The following is a 27,038-nucleotide window of genomic DNA, read 5'->3' as shown; positions in this document are numbered from 1 at the left end:
AACCACAGGCTACCAAAGGAAATATACAGTTTGGGTCCAATCATATTAAAAAATACACACACTTGCTCATGTGAGATACAAGCTGACTAGAAAGATATAGAGCAAAATGTTAACAGAGATTCTGAGTGCAGACATTATCAATGAGCTTTATTTTCTTTTTGCTATCTTCTGTATTTCCCAGTGAACACTTAATAGGGACTTAAAAACAAAAAAAGTTTTTTAAAGATAAAAGGATAGTACCTTAGTATGAAAATCTAAAAGCATCTTTCTTTAAGCTGAAACAAGCATTGTTTTATTAACTGTATAAAAGTGTGAACTGCGGTATGGAGGGCTGACTTAGCAGAGTCTATGGGAGAAACACACAGGGGGCTGACACAGAGCCTCGTCTATGCTCTAAATGGCCCAGAACACCTGTCCTGTATCCTGAACATGGCAGAGACTAAGTAATGACCATGAACTTAGGACTCATACATCTCTCCCAACATTAAAAAAAGTTCATTGCTAATGTTTCCTCAAAATTGCATCAGTCCAAGATATAATTCCCAAGTCCTAGTTCTTTTTTTCCCCAAACTTTAAACCTTTTATTTCGTATTGTTGTTGTTCAGTAGCAAAGTTGGGTCCGACTCTTTGTGACCTCAGGGACTGAAGCATGCCAGGCTTTCCTGTCCTTCACCATCTCTCAGAGTTTGCTTAAACTCATGCCCATTGAGGTGGTGATGCCATCCAATCATCTCATCTTCTGTTACCCCCCTCTCCATTTGCCCTTAATCTTTCCCAGCTTCAGGGTCTTTTCCAATGAGTTAGCTCTTCACATCAGGTGGCCAAATCATTGGAATATAACCAATTAACAATGCTGTGACAGTTTCACATGTACAGCAAAGGGACTAGCCCTACATATATATGTGTCTGCTGCTGCTACTGCTGTTAAGCCGCTTCAGTCGTGTCCGACTCTGTGCGACCCCATAAACAGCAGCCCACCAGGCTCCATCGTCCCTGGGATTCTCCAGGCAAGAATACTGGAGTGGGTTGCCATTTCCTTCTCCAGTGCATGAAAGGGAAAAGTGAAAGTGAAGTTGCTCAGTCATGTCCAACTCTTAGCGACCCCATGGACTGCAGCCTACCAGGCTCCTCCGTCCATGGGATTTTCCAGGCAAGAGTACTAGAGTGGGGTGCCATTGCCTTCTCCGATATATGTGTGTACTCTCCCCCAAACTCCCCTCCCATCCAGGTTGCCACATAACATTGAGCAGAGTTCCCTATGCTATACAGTAGGACCTTGTTGGTTATCCATTTTAAATACAGAAGTGTGTACAAGTCCTTAAATTGAAGAAAGTAGGGAAAACCACTAGACCATTCAGGTATGACCTAGATCAAATCCCTTATGAGTATACTGTGGAAGTGACAAATAGATTTAAGGGACTAGACCTGATAGACAGAGTGCCTGATGAACTATGGACAGAGGTTCGTGACATTGTACAGGAGACAGGGATCAAGAAAATCCCCATGGAAAAGAAATGCAAAAAAGCAAAATGGCTGTCTGAGGAGGCCTTACAGATAGCTGGGAAGAGAAGAGAAGCGAAAAGCAAAGGAGAAAAGGAAAGATATTCTCATCTGAATGCAGAGTTCCAAAGAATAGCAAGGAGAGATAAGAAAGCCTTCCTCAGCGATCAGTGCAAAGAAATAGAGGAAAACAACAGATTGGGAAAGACTAGAGATCTCTTCAAGAAAATTAGAGATACCAAAGGAACATTTCATGCAAAGATAGGCTCGATAAAGGACAGAAATGGTATGGACCTAACAGAAGCAGAAGATATTAAGAAGAGGTGGCAAGAATACACAGAAGAACTGTACAAAAAAGATCTTCACGACCCAGATAATCACGATGGTGTGATCACTCACCTAGAGCCAGACATCCTGGAATGTGAAGTCAAGTGGGCCTTAGAAAGCATCACTACGAACAAAGCTAGTGGAAGTGATGGAATTCCAGTTGAGCTATTTCAAATCCTCAAAGGTGATGCTGTGAAAGTGCTGCACTCGATATGCCAGCAAATTTGGAAAACTCAACAGTGGCCACAGGACTGGAAAAGGTCAGTTTTCGTCCCAATCCCAAAGAAAGGCAATGCCAAAGAATGCTCAAACTACCGCACAATTGCACTCATCTCACACGCTAGTAAAGTAATGCTCAAAATTCTCCAAGCCAGGCTTCAGCAATACGTGAACCGTGAACTTCCAGATGTTCAAGCTGGTTTTAGAAAAGGCAGAGGAACCAGAGATCAAATTGCCAATATCTGCTGGATCATTGAAAAAGCAAGAGAGTTCCAGAAAAACATCTATTTCTGCTTTATTGACTATGCCAAAGCCTTTGACTGTGTGGATCACAATAAACTGTGGAAAATTCTGAAAGAGATGGGAATACCAGACCATCTGACCTGCCTCTTGAGAAACCTGTATGCAGGTCAGGAAGCAACAGTTAGAACTGGACATGGAACAACAGACTGGTTCCAAATAGGAAAAGGAGTACGTCAAGGCTGTATATTGTCACCCTGCTTATTTAACTTACATGCAGAGTACATCATGAGAAACGCTGGGCTGGAAGAAACACAAGCTGGAATCAAGATTGCTGGGAGAAATATCAATAACCTCAGATATGCGGATGACACCACCCTTATGGCAGAAAGTGAAGAAGAACTAAAGAGCCTCTTGATGAAGGTGAAAGAGGAGAGTGAAAAAGTTGGCTTAAAGCTCAACGTTCAGAAAACTAAGATCATGGCATCTGGTCCCATCACTCCATGGGAAATAGATCGGGAAACAGTGGAAACAGTGTCAGACTTTACTTTTTTGGGCTCCAGAATCACTGCTGATGGTGACTGCAGCCATGAAATTAAAAGATGCTTACTCCTTGGAAGGAAGGTTATGGCCAACCTAGATACCATGTTTAAAAGCAGAGACATTACTTTGCCAACAAAAGTCCGTCTAGTCAAGGCTATGGTTTTTCCAGTGGTCATGTATGGATGTGAGAGTTGGACGGTGAAGAAAGCTGAGCGCCGCAGAATTGATGCGTTTGAACTGTGGTGTTGGAGAAGACTCTTGAGAGTCCCTTGGACTGCAAGGAGATCCAATCAATCCATCCTAAAGGAGATCAATCCTGGGTGTTCATTGGAAGGTCTGATGTTGAAGCTGAAGCTCCAATACTTTGGCCACCTCATGCGAAGGGTTGACTCATTGGAAAAGACCCTAATGCTGGGTAGGATTGGGGGCGGGAGGAGAAGGGGACGACAGAGGATGAGATGGTTGGATGGCATCACCGACTCGATGAACATGGGTTTGGGTAGACTCCGGGAGTTGGTGATGGACAGAGAGGCCTGGCGTGCTGCAATTCATGGGGTCGCAGAGAGTCGGACACGACTGAGCGGCTGAACTGAACTGAACTGAACTGTACAAGTCCATCCCAAACTCCCAAACTATTCCTTCCTATATTATTCCTTTTTCCCTACTTTCTTCCCCCACTGGCAACCGTAAGTTCTTTTTCTAAGTATGTGAGTCTGCTTCTGTTTTGTAAGTTCATTTGTATTTCTTTTTATATTTCACATATAAGGAATATCATATGGTATTTCTCCTTTTTTTGTCTGTTCCAAGTCCTATTTCTAGAAGGCCTGCAGAGATCTAGATCCCTGCTTCCTGCTCACAAGTCTTCTTGATTCAATAAGCTGCCCAGGGCCCTCAGGGCCTTTCCATGTGCTGTTCTCACTGCCTGCCACACTGTGACTGAGATCTTCTCAGGGCTCCCTCTTTAGCCTTGTTTTCAACATCACTCCAAAGTCATCTCCTTGGAGACCTGACTGCTTCTTAAAAGTAACACCAGGCTGGCGACACTTCCCTGGCGGTCCAGCGGTTAAAACTCTATGCTTCCACTGCAGAAGGTGTGGGTTCAATCCCTGGTCGGGGGACTAAGATCTCACATGCCAAGTGGTGCAGTACCAAAAAAAAAAAAGTAGCACCAGGCCCTCCTCTCACACCCACTCTCTGTAAGTATCTTATTTATTGGTTCCACATCTGTTTTCACACAAGAATGCCTATCTGGTAGTGGCAGGGGTTTTGGCGTTCGCATGGCTAGGCCCAAGTGGCAACATCGGAATTGATGCATAGCAGGAGCTCCATGTGTATTTACTGAGCTGGTGATCAAGTCTACTTGGGCTAACATTGTCTTTGCTGACTCAGATCAGCTTGGGAAAGGGAATGGTCTTGAAGTTGTCTTGGTTATCAGTGTTCTTCGTGGTTCTGCGTAGCCACGTTTTGAGTGCTAGTCCTTAAGTACCACCTTTGCTGTAGTACAAATAAAATACTCTTTTTTTCAAAACTTGGGTTTCCCTGGTGGCCCAGTGGTAGAGAACCTGCCTGCAATGCAGGAGATGTGGATTTGATCCCTGGGTCGGGAAGATCCCCTGGAGTAGCAAATGGCAACTCACTCCAGTGGTCTTGCCTGGAAAATCCCTCGGACAGAGGAGTCTGGCAGGCTACAGTCCATGGGAGCTACAAAGAGTCAGACATGGCTGAGCACACTCACACACATTCTGAAACTCAGTTTTATTTTTGGAACAAACATTTGACCTTAAGCACTATCTAAGCTAGACCCTCTCTGGGGTGTAAAAGAGGAGCGTGTTTCAGAGATCAAGCTCTAATTCATGTCTGAGAGCCGGCCGTGCTCAGGAGCCAGGACCTAAACCAGCAGGACTTAATGTGGATTTGCTGGACACGTGGGGGAGTGTCTGCCATGCCCGCTGTGGGACTCCCCAGGCACCGGGCCCCAGGAAACAGGTGGAGCACCTGTGCTAATGCCCAACTGCTGAGGTCGCTGCCACTCACTGGCTGCTGACCTTCAATGAGCTTCTAGACCCTTCTAAGCTTTAGTTTCCTCATTTGTAAGAGGGAGATATTTATAGCACCCATCTTGAGGACTGCTGTGGGGATTAAGTGAAAGGATCAGTAAATATTCAATAAGCAGCGGTTATTATTAGCCGGGTATCATCCTATCATCTACCCGTGATTACAGAGGCGGTCCAGGGCCAGAGGGCATGCTGCTTGGTGGTCAGGGAGAAAGGTGAAGGGACACCCACCCATCCACCCACTCCTGGAATCTTTATGGTGCTCCCCTGCCTCCCCACCCCCACCCGGGGCCTCACAGGCAGGAGGCCTAGCCCTGTCCTTTATCCCAAAGCCACAGTGACAAGCCCAGGGCACTAACTGAGTACAAAATGCATTTAACTAAAATCTTTTTGTTTTTTCAATACCAACAACACAAGTTTACTGTAGAATAATGAAGACATTAGATAACTTTTTAAAAAAGAAAAATAAAACCACCCACAATTCAACCATTCAAAAACAAACAACTCACTGTTAACATTTTGGTGCGTATCTTCCCATACTTTTATCTGTAATATATATTTGTGTACCAAAAGGTGGTCATAGTTGATAAACTGTCCCATTAATGGCACTTTCTTTCTATTACTTCACCATTTAATGTAACTAACACTATTTTTCATGGCTCACATGGACCCACTGGATGGATAAATGATAATTTACTTAACTGACCTACAACTGGCAGGAATTTCTTTTTAATACTTTCACTGTTTATTTCTGCTGTCTCTTTGCAACCCCATGGACTGAAGCACACCAGGCTCTCCTGTCCTTCACTGTCTCCCAGAGTTTGCTCAAATTCAAGTCCATTGCGTCAGTGATGCTATCTAACCATTTCATCCTCTACCACCTCCTTCTCCTTTTGCCTTCAATCTTGCCCAGTATCAGGGCCTTTTTCAATGAGTCAGCTCTTCCCATCAGGTGGCCAAAGTACTGGACCTTTGGCTTCAGCAACAGTCCTTCCACTGAGTATTTAGAGTTGATTTCCTCTAGGAATCATTTGAGTGACCAGATTCCAAAAACCCCAAGCCTTTTCCCTTGGTTCTGCAAGCCCCAGGGACAGAGGATGGCTGCTTCCAACACAGATAATTTGTTACTCCAATGTTCCTTATTATTATTATTTCTTGGCTGTGCCCCACAGCATGCGGGATCTTAGTTCCCCAACCAGAGATTGAACGTGTGCTGCCCAAAGTGGAAGCGAAGAATCTTCTCCACTGGACTGCCAGGGAAGTCCCCAGATAGGAACACTATTCAAAGTGTCTGGTGTGGCTGGCCAATTTGCTTTCCAGAAAGGCTTTACCAATCTACATTCTCAGTTTCACAGCACTGATTCTGCATACTAGTGACAGAAGGGCTGAAATAGGCTTTTGCAGATTAGTTTATTTTCCTAAAACCATTTTAACACTGGGTATTCCCATCTTAAATATAAGTTTGATAGGTGAAAAGAGGTACCTCATCATTTTTTTTTTTTTTAAGAAATTTAGGATTACCTTCAATTCAGTGAAGCCTGACCAGGTGCAGGGTACCATATGAAGTCCCGTTCTGTAAACAGCTAATGCACCAATTGTACCTGAATGGCCCGTGGTCCTCTCCTACCAGGGATAAGAGGTAAGAGGACAGGAAAGCCAAGCAAGGGCCTTTTACCCAGGAGTGCTCTCTGATGTTGCCAAGGTGAGCATGTTAACAAAACTTCAATGGGCTTGTGGACTTCTTTAGGTTTAAGAGGATACAGGTAAATTAAGGAAGGAGAGAAATTTCCAAGAGATGACACAGGGTAATAGTGACAAAGTGGAAGAAGACAGACAGGCTCCTGAGCCTCAGAAGCAGAGAGAAATATGGGCACCATCTCAAAATGAGCAGGAGCAGGTCTTGATCGACTGAGAAGGGATGGCTGTCACTGAACAGAGAAGAACCTTCAATCCACTGCCGCCTCTGTGAACAGCAAGGGACTGTGCTCACGGAGGCTGGGGTTTCTTTCAAGAGCAAGGCGAGTATATTCTGCTAAATGAGTGCCCAGAGCGTGCTAGGTTCAAGAAGGTAAGAAGACAGACGGCACACTTCCTTTCCTGAGAAATATACAACTGGAGAAAAACTGTCCCATCAGTACAATCATGTGCCTTTGGTAGAGAACAGGTGAATGCGGCCTGCAGGTAACTAACTGGCTTTATGAAAATACATCTGCAGTTGAAAAGCCAAACTGTGAATGGAAACTCAGAATATAGTTCAACCAGAAGAGGAAGACCTCCTTGCAGAGTGTCTGATATGTTCTCAATCTTGTTCACCAGTGTCGCCCAGCACCCAGGACAGTGCCTGGCAAAGAGTAGACATATGTATAGAATTAGTGAATGAGTGAAGACTCCCAGAGATCCTAATTCCGTTGGTTTCGGGGGGTGGTGGGAGGAGGTCCCAAGAATAAGCATTTTTAACCAGCTCCCTTTTTCACCCACAGTTTTGAAACTCTGTGTTTGCAAAACTAATGTCGTAAGTTAGAAACTAAAATGAACCAGGTGGGGCTTCCCTGGTGGTGCGAGTGGTTAGGAACTCACCACCAATGCAGAGGACATGGGTTTGAAACTACTGAAGTCCATGTGCCCTGGTCCCTCCACAACAAGGGAAGCCATTGTAATAAGGAGCCTGAGCACTGCAATAAAGAGTAGCCCCCACTTGCTGCAATTAGAGAAAGTCCGTGTGCAGCAATGAAGACCTAGTGCAGCCAAATAGAAATAATAAATAAATTGTTAAAAAAAAAAAACCTTAAAAAAAAATAAAATAAAATGAACCTGGAAATTTCAGATAAAAACATCAATTTGGTCTCAATGTAACCCCTCTACCTTTTTACAGATTCTATTGAATTATCAGTGACTACTATGTATTAAAGAGAGTGGTCAGTGTAATGTTTCCACAACTCGAGCAGAAAATAACCAACAGTTTTTGTTCTGCTGGCGGTGGATTAGTGGGTGATACTTCTATGTGGACACCAGGAGATTAGGTAGCAGGTTTAGAACAACTTCACTGGCTGATTTTAGACAATCCTGCCCACCTGTACACACCAGGAACGTTACCTGTATAAAACTTCATCAGGGAAGGGACCAACAACTTGGTGGAGAGAGGATGGTTCTCGATCATTTCAAAAAACTTCTGGGTCCTTGGCTGAACAGCAGGGTTGGTCATGAACATGACTTCTACCAGTTTGGCCACCAGATACGGATTTCGGATGTAGTTCTGGTTACACAACATCACGACGAGGAACATCACAATATCCTGAGTGCAGGGCTCGTAAAGCACCTGAGGAGAGTATCTGAAGAGAGGCAAGAAGGACAGGTAGTGAAGCTTCGAGAGGCTCAATGTGTGTGGATGCTGCTGACTGGGCGAGGAAAGGGACGAACAGGTTGAGGAACCAGGTTGCTGAATTCCCTTTAACTTGTTGATTTTAAGGTGACAATTCACATTATAACTGGGTAGGATTTCAAACCCACTGTGTCTATTGGCCACAGCATGTTACATAAACTTACGTCTTGGAAAATAAACCGAAGCTAAAATTAAATCATGATATTACAAAAGATCTTCACGACCAAAAAGACTTTAAAAAATATTTTGATGGAGTTTTCATTTTTTCGGATTTCAAATACTGCTTATAAACTCAACCTATTTCTTTGTAAGCTTTTTCTAATTTTACAATTGAGAAAAATATTGGTACAAAATACAGATGTGGGTATTTCTGGCTTTTAAATGTTCACTCAGATATTTATAAACTGTTTTCTCCTTCTGTTTCTCAGAAACACATAATCAGTTATTAAAAATTCAACTCAATTTTCAGAGTACATTATTACTAGCATTGTTAATCCTGTTTCTGTCTTGAGATATTATTGGAATTGGCTTGGTGCCACAGCTAGATTTATTTTTCCAGTCTCTGGGCAGCATTCAGTGGCATCAAATGGAGGTTTGTAATACAATGTGTACATTAAATATAAAAACATATTAGAAATATGTAATATGTGAATGGGACTTACTGTACAATAAAAAATAAAAATTCAGCAACATCTTCTACATAAAACTCAGGCAATGCTGCAAATACCTTGGGGACATCTGAATTTAAAGGCAGTGTTACACTGTCAAAGAGAGAAAAGTACAGGTTACAAAGTGAAATCATGACACATCAAACTACGAGGACTAGAACACTACAATTACAATAAATGGTTCATTCGGAAAAAGCTCTCATTCTGTAATACAACTAAGTAAACAGTGCACAGGCAAAAAAACTGCAACCAGAATGAACAGGGAATCATGAAGATGGGGATGTGCTAAGGTGGACATGAATGTTGTTCCTTTTCTTGATTTCCTGTTAAGGTTAATGCAATAAATAAAACGTGAAAGTGTCATGTTTGGTCATTTTATGCAGCTCAAACTGTTTAAGACAATACAGCTACACATTTATTTTTTTGCTTTTGTATGTTTGAATTTCATCTTTAACACTGCACATAAATGCTTTCACCTTTAGAGGCAAAATGCAACTTTCAATTCTTTGGAAGGCATCTGCTTTATATATTCTTCTTTCTCTTCCACAATTCCTTATGTGAATGATTGTAATCAACACCATAATCTGTACCTATATAGACTTTGAGGCTTTCCTGGTGGCTCAGTGGTAAAGAACCCACCTGCAAATTCAGGAGACCCGTGTTCGATCCCTGGTTCGGGAAGATCCCCTAGAGAAGGAAATGGCAACCCACTCCAGTATTCTTGCCTGAGAAATTCCATGGACAGTGCAGCCTGGTGGGCTACAGTCCATGGGGTCACAAAAGAGTTGGACACGACTTAAGAGACTAAACAATAACGAATATAGATTCTGAGGATTGGCAGAACTGGTTTAGAATTCCAATTCTTACCATCGGGGACATTTTTACTTTAAATACTATTTTCCATTCCTGCAGCGGCCAACCTCCCAACATCGATGATCTGGAGATTTCATAATAACCATAAAATTGTAACAAAGAAAACAAAAATGGCTGTCTGGAGGAGCTGTCCAAGTGATGATAAAGAGATCCATGATGTTCTTGGTTCATTCCTGGAATTGACTTAGGGACCTGCACGGACCCAGTGCTCAGGGGGATCCAATACCCTGTTAATCCCAACTTTTCACTTTCGATTCTTAGATTTCCTTTTTTATCAAAGATTTTACAGCCAATTTTCAAAAAGCACTCTCTTAAAATTAACCTAAGAAGTGTTGACAGTCCTTCACTACTATAACTAACTTCAGAGAAAACAGCTATTAACATTACCACTTTCATAGCCTATCTAAGTACAATCTGGAAATGCACTCCTGATTACATTATCCCAGGTCTTGGTGTTGGGTGTCAGCTCTGTAGAGCAATAAAGACAACACGGCCTGGACGAGTGGAGACGGGGAAGGAAGACAGAGCAACTCACTCCGGGTAGGCAGGGTCCAGGAGGCGGAGCAGCAGCTGAATGAGAAGGCCGTAGAAGTTCAGACATCTTCTCAGAAAGCTCTCATCAAGCAAGCCAGCATCAGCACAGGCCTTGCATCGTACCAGTTTCTGTGGAAGCAGTTATGTCCCCATTCATAGATTAGCTGGTGGCTAAGTCCCTATGTGTGGTCACAGGCAGGGCATGGGCCAGGAGATGGAAAATCTAGGCTCCAGGGCAGCAGTCCCCCATCTTTTGGGCACCAGGGACCAGTTTCGTGGAAGATAACTTTTCCAGAGTGGGGTGTGGTGGGGTAGGGGTGGTTTTGGGGTGATTTGAACACATTACTTTTGCACTTTAGGTTTATTATTACATCTGCCCCACCTCAGATTGTCAGGCATTAGCTACTGGAGGTTGGGGACCCCTGCTCTAGGGCTTCCAGAGCATTAGCACTAAAGGGCTGTAAGATGCTGTCTGTGTCTCAAGAGCTTTCTCTGCTCTAAGAAGGTGTGCCATGCGAACCACTGGGCACAGTTTAGTGCTGAAAAGGCTAAGTCATCACTGCCATATTTGAAAAATTTGACAAGAGAGATCCTTTGGAAGTCAGTGGTGGTTACTGAGAAGGAGCCCGACATATTCATGTCTAAATTCCAGGTCAGTACTTAAGCTCATCTTGGGCAAAATGCTTGTCCACCAAGGGCATAACACCCATCACAGAGGATCACTATGAGTTTAAACATCCACACGCACACACATTACATATAAATGTCAACAGTTTCCAGACTTCTTGAAACCTCTCTCCAGAGTGCTTAAGGGGTCTATAGACCCCAGAAAAGAGTCCCTGGCTTACTCTGCTTCTCAAAGAGGTTTCTACGCCATTAGTAAATAAAACTGAAATTTTTAACTTGTACCAGAAATCTAAGTCAGGTAAAATTTCTACATATCATCCTACTAATCAACAGAAAACACGGCCAGCTAACATTCAGCTTTGTAATCTGAACATAAACACAGAAAAATGAATACATTTGCTGTCTGTGCTTCCCTTGTACAACTTTAGCTAGTGTTTGTTTTTAGCTATGTTTATAAGCTTCCTTATATGTTTATAAGGGCTTCCCTCATAGCTCAGTCGGTAAATTATCTGTCTGCAATGCAGGAGACCTGGGTTCAATTCCTGGGTCGGGAAGATCCCCTGGAGAAGGAAATGGCAACCCTCTCCAGTATTCTTGCCTGGAGAATCCCATGGACAGAGGAGCCTGGCGGGCTACAGTCCATGGTGTTGCAAGAGTCAGACACGACTTAGCAACTAAACCACCACCATCATGTTTATAAGCAGAAATCTTCCCGTCTACAGTTAGGTTCTATACAATGGATCATTCTCAATTCAACGAAGAACGAGAGGCAAAGGAAAGATAGCTTTCCACTACCACAAATTCACTTTGTCAAACATGAAGATGCGTGGCTGGACAAACTGGAGTGTGTGTGTTTCTGGGTGCAGAGTCGAGGTTAGTAGAGGGGGAAGATCTCGCACAAGGTAAGGAAAGGGAGATGATGTTCAAGGATGATAAAATCTATTAAGAATTCATATCATTACTGGCACACGCATATGCATTTTCTGTCCTGAGATTTAAATATACATAAAAACAATCAATAAGCATTTAAATGTACCATTTTTATCTTGGGGGAAAAGAATAATGAGGAAAAAATGAGCACATTAAACCGTTCATTCAAGGCGCATATTCTGGTGGGAAAATTCTTATTGTGAGGCTGATCCATAATTACCCCAGTTAACTATACAGACCTTAAGCTGAGTTTTGCAGCGTTTCAGCATCTCACGGTGTCTGGTTGCCAATGGGGAGTCTTTCCATTGGCTTTCATTATTTTTCAGATCTTCCACAGTTCTGAAATTAAAGACTAACAGTCAAATGAAAGAAGACACACAGATCCATTATCCATCATATCTATCCATCTTCACAATTTCATTGACTCTCAGACACACATCCCCTCTCGCTCCCCCACTACATAAGCATCACCAAAATTGATGGCAAGTTATGGTTATGTTGGCAGCATTCATCTTTTTTATTGGTTCCCAATGTAATATCTTAAAGTGGATGGCATTTTAGATTTGGTGAAATACAGTAATCATTACTTTGGGAGGAAGTATTGTTTCTTGTTTTTCTGGGAGGGAGAAAATGAAGTCTTAGGAGAATTCCAGGTTATTCAATTACCTATTCAATTACCCAAAGCAAAAGACAACTTGACTAGGCATTTTTCCCTCTGCCTGGAAAGTTCTTCTTTAAGGTTATCTCTGTGACTTACTCCTTCACTCTCTTCAAGTGTATCCTCAAATATCACCCGTCATTGAGGAAAAGCCTTCCCGGATCATAGAATATGCTGCATATTTTAAAGGCTGGCTCACTTAACACATTTCAACCCATTCTATCAAAACATTGTGTAGAAAACTACACGATACATATATATTTTTTTTAATTTTTGGTTGCTCTGGGCCTTTGTTGCTGCATGCAGGCTTTACTCTAGTTGTGGCGAGCAGGGGCTACTCTCTAGTTTCAGTGTGTGGCTTCTCATTTCGGTGACTTCTCTTGTTGAGGACCACAGGCTCTAGAGCATGTGGGCTTCAGTAGTTGTGGCAAACAGGCTTGTGGAATCTTCCTCTGTCCCCTGCATTGGCAGGTGGATTCTTATCCACCGTACCACCAGGGAAGTCCAGTGATATATTTTTTCAAAAGTATATTTATTTCCCAGACTCCCTTGTGGCCAGCACTTCTGCACATGACCTAGCTCCTACCAAGAGGTGAGCCCTCATTGGAGGCGGAAGTAAATATAGTGAAGGGACAGTCACATGGGTCTTCTGGAAGCACAGTGCAGAAGGGTTTTGCCTGAAGTGCTGACAGAGTCTAAACTTTGAAGCAGCTTCCTGGCAGGCTCGGTTCAAAGGAGAGCTCTGGGAGTTCTCTTTTCCAGGCCTTCTTCAATAAACCAAAGAACAGCCTTTAATAACCCTCTTTCTGCTAACCTCAGATAAAGTGGATTCCTTTGTCTACAATTGGAACATGACATGGTAGACAGAGTAATGCGCTAGTGCCTGCCCCCTCCACCCTCCACCCCCCCGCCCCCGGCTTCCCAACTACCACGACCAAGAAGATGTCACAGTTTAATCCCAAGGACCTGTGAATATGTTGCCTTACATGGCAGAAGGAACCTTGCAAATATGATTAACGGTTTAGGCCTGAGATGAGGAGCTTATCTTGGATGTCTGGGCAGGTCCCATGTGTCACAGGGTCTGAGTGAAGAGAAGAAGAAGTCAGAGAAGAGGGAGAAGAGAAGGAGATGTGGCCAGTGAAGCAGAGGCCAGAGAGGAAGCAGGCTGAGATGCTACGCTGTTGCCTGTGAAAATGGAGGAAAGGGCTGTGGGCCAAGGGATCTGTTGGCCAAGGGTCTCTAGCAGCTAGACAAGGCAACAAAAAAAAGAGATTCTTCCCTCAAGCCTCAGAAGGAATGCAGCCTCAGTTTTAGGACCTGTGATCCCCAAAACAATCATTTTTGTTATGTTAACACACGAAGGTCATGGTAATCTGCTCGAGCAACAAAAAGAAGCTAACATAATAACCTGTATGATTATTGGCAGGAAGAGTTACAGGTAACAGACCCTCAAGGAAAACAGGCTCTGGGATTATTAGTTCTTCAGCTGGGCTGGTTTCAAAGTAGTAAAGATTCAGTGAGCATCTGAGGCTGTAACACTGGAAGCCCAAGATTCTCGGTGGAAAAACAGCTGCATGAACAATCATTACTGATTTCCGGGAATGAAGAGATGGAGTGGCTATGCGTGAAGACACTGGAGCATTCACAGGAGGAAACTATAGGTTCCAGGTTTTAAGATCTCACCTCAAGGAAAAGCTAGTGAGTCAGGGCGTTGCCAGGATGACCATAAAGAAGTAGAGTCTGGTCCACACAGAGCACCAGATTAGAACACACACTGCATCCATAACCTCACTGGATCTCTTATCTGACTGTCAGAGGAAAGGCTGGGATTCCAAGAATTCAAACGGAGGGGTTCTGGAGAATCCAAGCACCCACCCCCACCTAAGTCCCCTGAGCCTCGTTCGAGACCAGCAGCAGCTCCTGTGGTGACTGTAGCTGAGGTGGTCACACTGCAGGATGATGCCAGCTTCCCTAAGGTCCCAACTCACCATAATTCATTGCTTCCACCATGGCTGGAGCGACATCACTGTCCTTAGGGGCCAATTACAAAGTTACGTTTCAAGAAAAAAAAAAAACCAGACTTGTTATTATGTTATATTAGCTTTCTATTGCTGCTCTAACAAATTATCACAAACTTACTGGCTTGAGACAACACAAGTATAGCCTTAGGATTCCAGAGGCCAGAAATCTCCAGCGGGTCAGCAGACATGCATTACTTCTGGGGGCCCTAGGGGAGAGTGTTTCCTTGCTCTTGCCAGCCTCCAGAGGGGGCCCGCATTCTTTGGCTTGTGGACCCACACCACTCTGATGTCTGCTTCTGTCATCACATCTCCTTTCTCACTCTGCCTACCTTGCCTCCCTCTTAAAAGGACCCTTGTGATATACTGGGTCCACCCAGATAATCCAGGAAAATCTCCCTATCTCAAAATCTTACATTCAATCACATCTGAAAAGTCTCCTTTACCATGCAAGGTGACACGTTCTCAGGTTCTGGGGGAACAGGATGTAAACATCTTTGTGTGCTCAGTCACTCAGTCATGTCTGACTCTTTGTGACCTTATGGACTCTAGCCCAGCAGGATCCTCTGTCCATGGGATTTTCCAGACAAGACTACTAGAGCAGGTTTCCATTTCCTACTGCAGAGGAACTTTATGACCCAGGGATCAAACCTGTGTCTTGCATCTTCTGCATTGGCAGGCAGATTCTTTGCCACTAGCGCCACCTGGGAAGCCCAGTAAAAATCTTTGGGACATTACTATTCTACTTACTACAAATGCAGTGACAGAAATTCAGCAGTAAGTGGGGAATAGATTCTGAAGATCCCAAATCAGCAGCAGAGCATCATGCTAACAAACCGCTATGTGGGGATAAATTCATCGACATGAATACAATTCCCAGAGGCTCTGGATTCAGTCTTATTCTGGGTAACCAGGACGGGCTCTGTGTGCCCAGCTGGTTGTCTAAAACCTGGAATTCAGTGACCTCTGCTAAATGAAGTTGTCAAGAATTCCTTGAGATAATTCAGAGGAAGGAGTTAAAAATATAAGAAGATGGGAATATCAATGTAGATTTACTATATATGACTAGCTCAGAAAACTGCCCTCTCAAAACACACACATGCCCCAACTACGTCCTGGAAGACACTTCTTGTATCACAGCACTGAAGAATATACAGGTAAGGGGAACACCAACATCTCTGAAAGGCACTGACTCCCCCTGTAGGCTGGGAGTGCAGGTGGCAGATGGTGTCACTGAAAATGTATCCTCCAGAGTTGGTGAGAATGATGGGACCACAGAATGCCATCCATTCCAGGATGAAGGAACAGACAGAACACAGTTTGAAATTTTTATAAGTCTCTCAATAACTGATATTATAAGCTGATAAAAGCAGCAGACATAAGGAAAATTTGAACAAAATATAAACAAACAACTTAATTGATATATGTAAAACACTGCAACAAATGACACAGAGAGTGAGTTTTTTTCTTTTTACTTTTATTATCTTGACTGGAATCTTAGTTCCCTGACCAGACCAGGGATTAAACCTGGGCCCTTGGCAGTGAGAGTGAGTCACCCTGACCATTGAACTGCCAGGGAATTCCAGCAAGTTCTTTTCTTCTATGGAAAGCTTACTAATTTAAATGTTGGCTATAAAGCAGATCTCAATAAAGTACAAAGTACACAGTGGAAATTAGCTAGAAATCAATAGCAAGAGATAAAGGAACAAATACTCCAGGAATCTGAAACTTAAAAAAAAAAAACCTATCTTTATATAATCCACAGGTCAAGATACTATGAACAACTTAATGCCTAAGAGTTTTTAAACTTTTAGATACCACAGGAAAACTGACACAAGATGACATGAAAATCTATACAGTCTTCTATCCGTTAACAAAAAAATACCTAACTTAGAAGACTTCCCACAAAAAAAACTCTAAGCTCAGATAGCTTCATCAATGCTTCCAAATGTTAAAGGAAGAAACAATTCTTATACAATAAACACCTCAAAAAATATAAAAAGAAGGAATATTTCAGAATTCATTCTACATGGCAAGCATAAGATAACAAAATTTGAGAAGGACTCACTTTTGGGCTTCCCTGGTGACTCAGATGGTAAAGAGTCTGCCTGTGATGCAAGAGACCCAGGTTCAATCCCTGGGTCGGCAAGATCCCCTGGAGAAGGAAATGGCAACCCACTCCAGTATTCTTGCCTAGAGAATTCCAAGGACAGAGGAGCCTGGTGGGCTACAGTCCATGGGGTTGCAAAGAGTTGGACATGACTGAGAGACTTCACTTAATTCTTAGTAAGAAATAAAATCATAGGTCAATCTTCTTTTTGAATATAGACTCAAAAACACTAAACAGAATATTAGCAACTGAATATCTAATGAGATATAAAAGCAATAACACAGAGTTCAGTTTTTCCCCAATAATGTAAGATTGGTTTGATATCAGAAAGCCAACTGATATAATTCAACCACATGAATAAATAAAGAGGGAAAAAAAACCTGACCTCCTCACAGAGATGGAAAATGCATTTAATAAAAATCAACTCCAGTTAAGAACAAAAAACTTTTAGAAAATCACCAAATAAAAGGAAATTTCTTTAATCTGGTAACAGAAGATGTCCAAAAAACTTCCCCCATTAACTTGAATAAAAAATTTCAAGAAAGCTATCAATATTTCTACTCAAGGCTGTAGTAGAAACTGTAGCCAGGGCAGTGAGGCATGAAAAAGAAAAGAAAGGACTTCCCTGGTGGTACAGTGGATAAGAATCCACCTGTCAGTGCAGGGGACATGGTTTGATCCCTGGTCCAGGACGACTGGAAGATTCCACAAGCCTCGGAGCAACTAAGCCCATGAGCCACAACTACTGAGCCTGTGCTCTAGAGTCCAGGAGCTGCAACCACTGAAGCTCGTGAGCCTAGAGCCCGTGCTCCACAGGAGAAGCCACTGCAATGAGAAGCCTATATACGCGAAAACAGAGTAGATTCTACTAGCTGCAACTATAGAAAGCCCATGTGCAGCATAACATAAACAAACTGTCATCATTTACAGACATGATTATGTGTTGGGAAAAAAACTTTAGAGAGCTACCAGTAATGATTAGAATTAGTAAGTGATTAATTCTACTTTAATTCAAGGCAGATACAGATAATACTACAGCACTCCTGGAGCAGACAAACGGTGGGAGTGGCTGCTCCATTATTATTCCAGATGATCTGTTCAAAAAAATGTCTGCCTCCTATTCCTGTGGCTTTGGCTTGTTCACAGGTGTTGATCCATGGGAAGAAATGCTCAGATTAAGAAAAGTAACAATGGTGTTAATGAATGGGAAATTGAGGCTACTATCTGGCCATTTTGGACTTCTTGTGCCACAGGACAACATGCAGAAAAAAGTGAATTACAATGTTGGTATGAGTAAATGATCTTGTTTATTAAGGGAAACCAGAATTACTGTTTCACGGTCCTGGGAAAGAGGGGTATGTCTAGGACCTAAGAGATCCTTTAAAGTGTCTTCTGATAATAAGGTGCCCAGTAGAAAAAGTTTACAGAAGTCTCAACCACATTCCAAGGGTTGGGAACTCTAAGAAATCTAAGTCTAGGTCACTTAACTTGCAAAGAACTATGGCCAACCAAGGACCATGGATGTGGTAGGAGAGGCAGATGGTGTACTGTAACATACATGCTCCTCACATTCAAGTCTACTGGTCACAAGGGAACTGCGTGCTTGTGAGAACGAGTGGTGACTCGAGCAACCTCACAACATGGCATCACGCACATACCTATTGAGCTCCCGGATGGCCCGCAGTCTGCGAATGTAGCGACGGCAGCTGGGCAGAATTGAGAGGTGGTGGGCGTGCAGGGTGAGAAAGAAGCATTCTGTAGGGAATTTCGGCTCAGAAAATGGAGGCTGATCTCCATCTAGGAAAAAGCACAAAATCCCAGCAATAAAATCTATCACATGACTGTATTAGTGAAGAGTGCAATTAAGAAGACAAAATTACACTTGAATTTTTAAGAAGATTAAGGACACTTAAAAATTAGACAGTATTATTTTAAGAAAAATAGATTTCCTGTGAGCTGCATTTAATGATTACGTACTCTGCTCCATCTGATTAAATGTTTACACAGATGGACACTAATGATCTTTTGTGATGTGTCTTCCTGGTGTTTTTTATATAAACATTTCTATTATTCAAACAATACTGTTATAGGAGGGAGGTTCACGAGAGAGGGGTCATATGTATACCTATGGCTGACTCTTGTTGATGCTTGACAGAAAACAACAAAATTCTGTAAAGCAATTATCCTTCAGTTAAAAAATACATAAAATTAAAAAAAACACATAGTTAAACCTCAAAATGGTACTAAATTATGTAAATAAGCCAGTGTTGGACTTATTTAAGTGGATTTTTTTCCCTCTACTCAGGAATCACTTTCAAACCCAGTATCTGGCAACAGAAAATATGGTACCCATTTCTCTTGCATTTCTACTTTTTTGTTTTCTAAATTTATGTTTCCCTAAAGAATGAGCTTGCTCCCTTTACTACTGACAGGTATGAAAAACTGCAGCCAAACTAAACACCTGGAAGGAAGAGCTCAGATCAGGGAGTATGGTACAGTAAGGAGAGCCCAAGGCTCAGCTCAGAACACTTGAGTAGCAGCTGCAATTTGCTGACTGACAGCCTAGGTGAGCTGGGCACCTTCTGGAACCCCAGTCTCCGTGTATGTAACTTGTATGGAATAGCAGAGTTGCTATTAAGATATTAAAGTTCTCTTCCTGATAATCTCATAACAGCAGTTTTAGGGGGACAGGAGTCAGTGAAAACTGACCGTAAGAACGGAGAACAGGAGCAAGGGCAAGAGGGAGTTAGCGGTTGGGGGGAGTTGAGAGGTGACAGACAGGGATGCTCTAGCTGGTGTCAGACTCAAACTGTGGAATGTTGGTGAGTCCAAATGGATCCTTCTCATATAGGATGTGTATATCTATTCTACGTTTTTTTGTTTTTTTTTTTAATTAAAAGAAAACAGAAGGTGATGTTTTCATGACCTAACAGTGAACACATCACTCACAAAGTTCAGCCAGCCAGTCATTCACGTCTTCCATCGTTGCATTCACTCTGGTCTCATCGTTGGGAAGCGTGATCCGACACCTTGGGTGGAATATGTACGTGGGGTCGACTGTCTCTAACTTGATCTTTGTACTAAGTTGCTGCAGTACCCAAAGGAAATTCAGCATGAATCCGTCTGTTGACACCAACCTATCGTCTGTCTGTGAAACAAAAAGTATCGAAAGTCACAATGTGAACAGGAATTCTGGCACGATTTTATAAGAAAGAGCAGATTTTCATCCTGAAGTCAGCGAGGGGACATCCACGTTGTCGTCACAGAGCTCTGCTGGTAGGTGCGATTTGTTGAGTGTTAAGAATCCCATGGACAGAGGAGCCTGGCAGGCTATAGTCTATGGGGCCGCAAGAGTTGGACACGACTGAGTGACTAACCACACAGCACAACTGTATGTGAAGGGCTGTCTTTCACTGAATCTCCACAACAGCCCTTAGAACTGAGTGATACTATTACTCACATTTTAAAGAGGAAGAAACTAAGGGTCAGAGAATTTACATGATTTATCCAAGATTCTCAAAATCAGTAAAGAGAAACGTAATAAATGTTGTTTCCTTTCTCTTCTTTATTCTTCTCAAAAGCATCAGAACTACTTTCACTGTGACCACTAGACGAACAGCTTCTCGGGCTGACAGTGTTAGTGCAATCCTGCTTCATGAATATAACACTTCTAATAATGAGAGTTAACATCCACGGAGTGTTCACGATACAGTTTCGTATACACTAAGTCCATGAGTCACTACTATTATTATCCCCATTTGGCAATGAGCAAATGGGCACAGAGAACCACTGTCCCACTGCTGGCCGATGCTGCAGCCCCAGCTGGAAATCAAGGTGGTCTAATACCAGGCCCACAAGCTCCTCTCTCTGTTTTTTCTTCTGAGTAGAAATGTCAAGTTGCTCCTGAATAAAACAGCAAGGATGTCCTGTTAACTTCTCCACTCTGGTAAACTGGTCTCAGTTACCAGTCTCCCTCATCAGGAACTGTGTCCTTACACTGGGTCTCCTGGGATTGGCTCCTGTACCCTGTCCTCCTATGTCAGCCCACCCTCCAGGCAGCAGCCTTGATGGCTTCCTTCCTGAAGATCCTCCTTGGTACAGCGGCCCACCCCTCCAGCCCATGACTCCCCAGTTTCTTTCCTATTCACTATCCTTCAGTCACAAAAGCCTGAAAGTGGAGCTCATTCCCACCTTCATGCATCACACAACTAGAAAGCTCTTTTCTCAGCCTTGCGATGGCCGGCTCTTTCTTTCTTAAAACTTAATCTGCATGCAGGATTTTTAAGAAATTAATTTCATATTTTGGCCACTACTTCCAACATATGGGCTTTCAGTTCCCCAACCAGGGATGGGGATCGAACCTGCACCGCCTGCAATGCAAGCATGGAGTCTTAACCACCAGGAAGTCAGGGAAGAAGTCCTGGATGGCTCTTCCTTCTCAGCCAGGTATTTAATCAAATCTCTCCTCCTTGGACACTCTCATGCCCTCCTTCTGGTGTCCTGACAGCTACTTTCAAGTCCTCTACCTTCCTTTATTGGCTTCATAGATTCCACGACAGTCTGAAATGATATATTTACATGTCTATTCATTGACCCTATAGAACATAAGCTCCACGAAGGCAGGAAGCTTGTCTCTCTGTATCTCCATTCCCTAGAACAAGGCTGGGTGGGAACTGAATGAGTTAGATGAATGAATTTAACAAATAAATAAAAGCAATCTTCAGGAATCGTACCTGCATCTGTGCTTTCTTCATATTGGCGTTGACAACAGCTGCCATGTAACTAAGAGCGGCCTCACGGGTTTCACCATTTAACAAGATACTATGCAGGATCTTGAAAAGCTCTTGCTGAAATTCATTTTATAAGGGAAGGAAAAAAAATGAAAACTTTGTTTAAAAAATGATTCCTTTCTGACTTCGAGGAAAGCTAAACTCCTTCCCACTTTTCTCCTCACCCACGTCTACTCGTTGTAAAGAACTTGACTACAAGAACATAAGAAAAGTCCACATTCTACTGTGTCCAGAGGATCGGCATGAAAGCAGAATGTGGAGTGGAGGAGGGAAGCAGTTGCAGTTTTAATAAAGTAGTCTCTGCTATTTCCTTTCCAGAATAGGACCAAATTACCTGAATTACACTGCAATTAGCCTCTAACTGTGCTGCTTTTAACTTCCGGAACTGAAAACATAGTCATCTTTTGGATTCATTTTCTGAACACCTACCCTTCCCAGCTCCAAGTAATGCTGCAGCGACTGGCTCACCACTCGAGTGTTTTCCAGGGTAATGGCGGGCCCTGAGAAATACTTTTCCACCACTTTCGCCTGCAAAGAGAGAGCAGAAATCCAATTCACGTATGATGTACATTTGGGAAGGAATCTGAACATAAGAGCAGCAAGGTGCAAAGGGCTGCTGTACTTACATCATCTTCTGCAAAGACGGAGAAGCTGAAGAAAGCCCCCAAGTACGAGAGTCTCTGCAGCTCCCGCCCAGAGCCAGGGCTTAAAGATTTAGGCAACCACAATGGCAAAGAAGCGACCTGGGCAAAAAACAGAAGAGGCCACTAAATCAGCAAGGGAGGTAAAACAGAGACAAATGGAGTTCCAAGCAGCCAGCCTGTTCAGTGGTTCTTAGCCACCGGCAAAATGGCTGGCACGTGACCTCCAAAAACACAAGGGTCACAGGTATGTTAGGATCTCAATCCATTTTTTCTCATTTTAGATGGAGGAAAACCCTCTACATCTTTACAAGATATCGTTTCTTTTGTTTGTTTTAAACCCCACGGCAGGTGGGATCCTACTTTCCCAACCAGAGGTTGAACCTGCATCCCTGCATTGACAGGAGGATTCTTAACCACTGGACCCTCAGGGAAGTCCCTACAAGATATCCTTTTCATTTCTGTGTTTCAAGATATACTTTGGTATCATTCAAATGAGCTATTGTTCAAAGGACTCAAGGAAATGCTTCTAATAGGATGTGTTATTCTAGCTACACAATACTTAACCCCCTAAAAAAATTACAAAATAAAATGAATAATGTCAGCTCAGGAAATAATGCATGTGACAACAATGTAACAGTTGAGAGTCATCCACATGGATGACTCATATCCACATCTCACATCCCTCAAGAGATATTTTTCAGCTACAATTACTAAAGGAAACTCTTCTATGCTATGTGTTCACTAAAAATATGCAAGCCCATCGGGTGGCGCTTACCAAATTGCACACAGGGTGTGTCTTTCCAAACTTGGTTTCACAGAGCTCACCTAAAGCCTAGAAACAAGATCAGAAAAGGTCATTTAAGTGTATTTCATCCTAAACTAACTGCCGTGCGTAACATCAAGACATAGCTTTAATGCTGCAATAAATATGTATGCATTCCCAACAAAGTACTAATACCTTCAATGCTTTTCTGATGCATAAACACATGCATGTTGTTAAAAAAAAAACTTCAGATAAACGAAGTTAAATGAAACTAAAAATCACTCATGAACTTTACCCTCAGAGATAACCTCTATTGATATTTTTGGCTACCAGCTTTCCAGACATATTTTTTAACATATACACATAGAGATAAATGAGTATATTCTTAGAGTAAATGGTTTTTTCATTTAACATCTTTCTATATTAAAAAGATATGCTTCATAAACACTAGATGGCTAGTCCTGCAGTATTAAACAGTTATAAACAATTAAAATTTAATAAGTTACCAGATGCACAATATAATTGAAAGTATTCTTTGATTTCAAGATCCCTGGTTTTTTGGGAAACTCAATGTTTTCCTTTGGGGACCCGATCATTCTCATGTCAGAGAATCAGGAAAAATAGTTTTTAGGCACATAAACACAGCTTACTATGCCACAGTCATATTAAAACCATTTAAACAGTGAATCTTAATTCCCTCTGTGATTTGGACATTTTTATGAAAGCTGCTAAACCAACCACTGGAAGCTTCTGAGTCAATGCTTGCAGGCATGGACACATCTCTGAGAAAGAAATGTTCACCTTGCCCAGAGCCAGGTTCCCAACTTTAGCTGCACTGTTAGGATCACCCGGGAAACCTCTGAAAGGCCAATGCCAGGCCACACCCTCACTACACATCCAAAGAACTAAATCACAATGCTTGAGAGTCAGGTAGAGGTATTTTTAAAAAGATCCCCAGGTGATTCCAAGGTATAGCAAAGCTGGGATCCACTGACCTACAGGATAATGACCATGATTCTTTCTGATCCTAGCTCCAAGGGTCTTCCTCTTCCTGCCTCAGATTACTGCTCTTTCTCTCCTGCTGCACAAGCACCAATAATGGCACAAAATAAAACTATTGTCTGTCATAATGGAGGCTTTTGTCTTTCGACCCAGAAGAACATTTTGTTCATATCTGACACTAAAAGCTCCTTACTGAAACATTAAGCTAATTCAAACCACAACAGAAAAGCCAACAATTCCAGGAGGGAATATTTATATAACACAGTGATAATTCATGTGAACTGAAAGATTTCATCACTGAACTCAAATCATCAGATTATTCTTCCTTTTATGTGCCACAGACAGAACAATGTATGAGGATTCACAGAATTTCGTGGGGAACCTGAGTAACATGTGCAGTGGGAAGAACGCTGACATAAATTCATTCAAAATTATTTTTCAGACCACGACTTTCTGCCTCACTTTCTATTTATCCAGCGTTGTGTTTAATGTTTAGCCTCTTAGCTCAGTTTTGATTTTCTGAAATAGATAAATACACTTCTGTGTTCACATTGACCTTGGTGTAATATCTGATTGTGTTGCTGTGGTCTTGATTTTTGCAGTAGATTACGAGCACTTTTGAAATGTGGTGCTGGAGAAGACTCTCTTGAGAGTCCCTTGGACTGCAAGGAGATCAAACCAGTCAATCTTAAAGGACATCAGTCCTGAATATTCATTGGAAGACTGATGCTGAAGCTGAAACTCCAATAATTTGGCCATCTGATGTGAAGAGCTGACTCACTGGAAAAGACCCTGATGCTGGGAAAGATTGAAGGCAGGAGAAGGGGAAAATAGAGGATAAGATGGGTGGATGGCATCACCGACTCGATGGACATGAGTCTGAGCAAGCTCCGGGAGTTAATGATGGACAGGGAAGCCTGGCATTCTGCAGTCCACAGGGTTGCAAAGAGTCGGACACGACTGAGCGACTCAACTGAGCACTGTGTAGAAAGGCGCCTTGTCTCATGGGCTCCTGTGTCTCCGGGCTGGCACAGTGGGGGCCCTCAGGAAGCAATGGATTAACAGCAAGATGGAGTCAAGTCAGTAGTATGAGTAAAAGGAACAGAAGCAGCAAAACACATTAATTTAAACAAGGCCTCAATTTACACAAGGTTGTATTTATTCCCAGAGTTAACTGATTTCATGTTTTGATATTTTCCCTTCATACTTTTAGAATGAAAATTATTCAGCAAGGCTTCAAAGTACTTTTCTCACAAAATTTTAAAGAAGCGAATTCAGAGAAGAAAAGAGCCTCTTATTTTCTTTCTGGTGGTAATGTTTTCATGACAGTGGAGACCCTTGGTGAGAATCCAGCTGAAAGTTCTGTCCACAATTTACGCTTGCTCTAAGAGTCTGCAGGAGATGAGAAGAGCTGGATTTTTCAAGTAAAGTCTGAAAGGAAGTGCACAGCCTCAGAAAATGGGGAAGATGAACAAGAGAAATCACTCAGCGGTTTTCTGTACAAAGTCACTACATAAAGATAAAATTGTATTTCTTTTCTTAGTTTAACTCTTTTTAGTTGCATTTGTCTTAGTTCCTTTTTTTTTTTTTCCTAATTAGCAAAATTTCATCCCAAATACATTATGCTCATTGCTAGGACAATCAGAAGGATATCACCAATGATTACTGTCTTTGTAAGCTACAGAGTAAGGTGAAGTACATTCAAATGCCTCCATCACTGACTCCTGTCTAGGACTCTGATGGTGCAATAGGTACCATGCTGCTGTCTTTACAGATGCCATCTCACTGCCCAACAAACACCATGCATGGCCAATACAATGCTTTCACGTTTTACATTTGAAAACAAGGTTGATCGTGGACCTGGAAAAGAACTGTACGTTAAAATCATTTGGAAGAAAAACATCAACTGAATGGTTACAAGAAAAAGAACAAAGTTTTACCATGAGGGGGTATTTAAAGTAGTCACTATCGAGGGAGCACTCTTTGGCAGCAAGAGCCAGGCCTTGTAAAATGGGGATAAAGATCTACAAGACAAAAAAAAAAATCATAAATATAAGTTTAAGAAAATGCATGTCAGACAAAGTGCCAAATCTGCAAGTCCAGGCATTTGCACAGCTTCCCCAAAGAAAGGATGTTTTGCACAGAAAGGAGCCTAGAATCTAGCCACAGGGTGTTGTTTTGTCTTTTTGCAAGGCTGATCTTCAAGTAATACAGCTGAATCCTCCAGAAGGAACAGGTTTTGGTGAACCCTAAACTTCTGACAAGACTCCCTGTGATTTCATAGAAACTCACAAATTTGGAGTTTGCTGTAGGACTCTGCACGGCTCCTTGCTCCAATCAACTAAACGCTGCACATCTCAGCAACACATGTTTCCAATTACCAAGCATCTACAGCCTATAAAGTGTGCTCAGCACAGCCCATCTTTAAATTTCACAGTGCACTCACTGAGCAGTACATGCAGGGAGCTGATCGGGACTCACAATTAATAACATTAAGCTGAAAATGTTGTAAACAACAGATAACAGTCTGAATACCAAGGAACCAAACAAGGGAGTGTTCTAAAAAGCAACTAGAAAAACTTGAAACATTCTCTTTCCTACTAATTTCATCCAGTTGTCTGGAGCACCTGTGTCGTTTAAGGAGCACAGTATTAAAAGAAGGTGCCCTGTATTACAAAGTGTCTTGAGATAGCAACACATCTCTTGAAGATAGATCACTCTAGTGCTTGCAACTCAAACAATCAGGGTAGAAGTAATGTGCTTTCGTAAGTGAGCTAAAAATGGAGACATAATGCTGAGGTGGAGGGGTAGGAAAATGCCAAAGAAATAAAGGAAAAAAAACAAACAGTAGTTCTAGAATCACCAAAAATAATTTTCACTATTGATTATCTAGAAAAAAAATCTTTTTTCCCCCTCAGGAATGCTATTAAGTATAACTTGCAGACAAAATATTACTAAACATAGTATTTTTCAAATATCAAACAGAATGTCTGTGTGACTTAGATATTTTAAGTAATTCTATTTTCAAATAAATACCTCCCAGCACTGATAAAAATGCTCCAAGTGTTCATTAACAATTCTAAATTCTAGCTACTGTTTATTTATGTTTATCTGTGAACATCTCAAACATTAAAGGCAGAATGAAATTTCAATCCAAAG

The 27,038-nt window shown here is 42.1% G+C and overlaps 1 protein-coding gene across 22 annotated transcripts in view; it reads right to left on the bottom strand.

Moving 5' to 3' along the window:
• The window catches only part of UBE4B (ubiquitination factor E4B), a 125,952-nt gene that overhangs the window by 19,775 nt on the left and 79,139 nt on the right, over positions 1 to 27,038 (bottom strand). For 16 of the 22 annotated variants that reach the window (XR_014053410.1, XR_014053408.1, XR_014053406.1 and 13 more), the window contains 11 exons: positions 25,820 to 25,903; positions 22,890 to 22,946; positions 22,097 to 22,213; positions 21,900 to 21,998; positions 21,414 to 21,527; positions 19,630 to 19,828; positions 18,339 to 18,477; positions 12,134 to 12,233; positions 10,339 to 10,466; positions 8,925 to 9,023; positions 7,977 to 8,212 (listed from right to left, as the gene is read on the bottom strand). Coding sequence is in view for 15 of the 22 variants with exons in the window: in XM_081489367.1 (XP_081345493.1) it covers positions 7,977 to 8,212; positions 8,925 to 9,023; positions 10,339 to 10,466; positions 12,134 to 12,233; positions 18,339 to 18,477; positions 19,630 to 19,828; positions 21,414 to 21,527; positions 21,900 to 21,998; positions 22,097 to 22,213; positions 22,890 to 22,946; positions 25,820 to 25,903 (1,372 nt within the window). In the remaining 7 variants the exon portion in view is untranslated. The remainder of the gene's footprint in view (positions 1 to 7,976; positions 8,213 to 8,924; positions 9,024 to 10,338; positions 10,467 to 12,133; positions 12,234 to 18,338; positions 18,478 to 19,629; positions 19,829 to 21,413; positions 21,528 to 21,899; positions 21,999 to 22,096; positions 22,214 to 22,889; positions 22,947 to 25,819; positions 25,904 to 27,038) is intronic. The other 6 variants (XR_014053407.1, XM_081489369.1, XM_081489365.1 and 3 more) reach the window with 1 other exon arrangement.

This window comes from Giraffa tippelskirchi, chromosome 5 (genome assembly GCF_054371585.1).
Source record: "Giraffa tippelskirchi isolate mGirTip1 chromosome 5, T2T-mGirTip1v1.2.pri, whole genome shotgun sequence".
Classification (NCBI taxonomy): Eukaryota; Metazoa; Chordata; class Mammalia; order Artiodactyla; family Giraffidae; genus Giraffa; species Giraffa tippelskirchi.
This window is presented reverse-complemented; position numbering and strand designations above follow the sequence as displayed.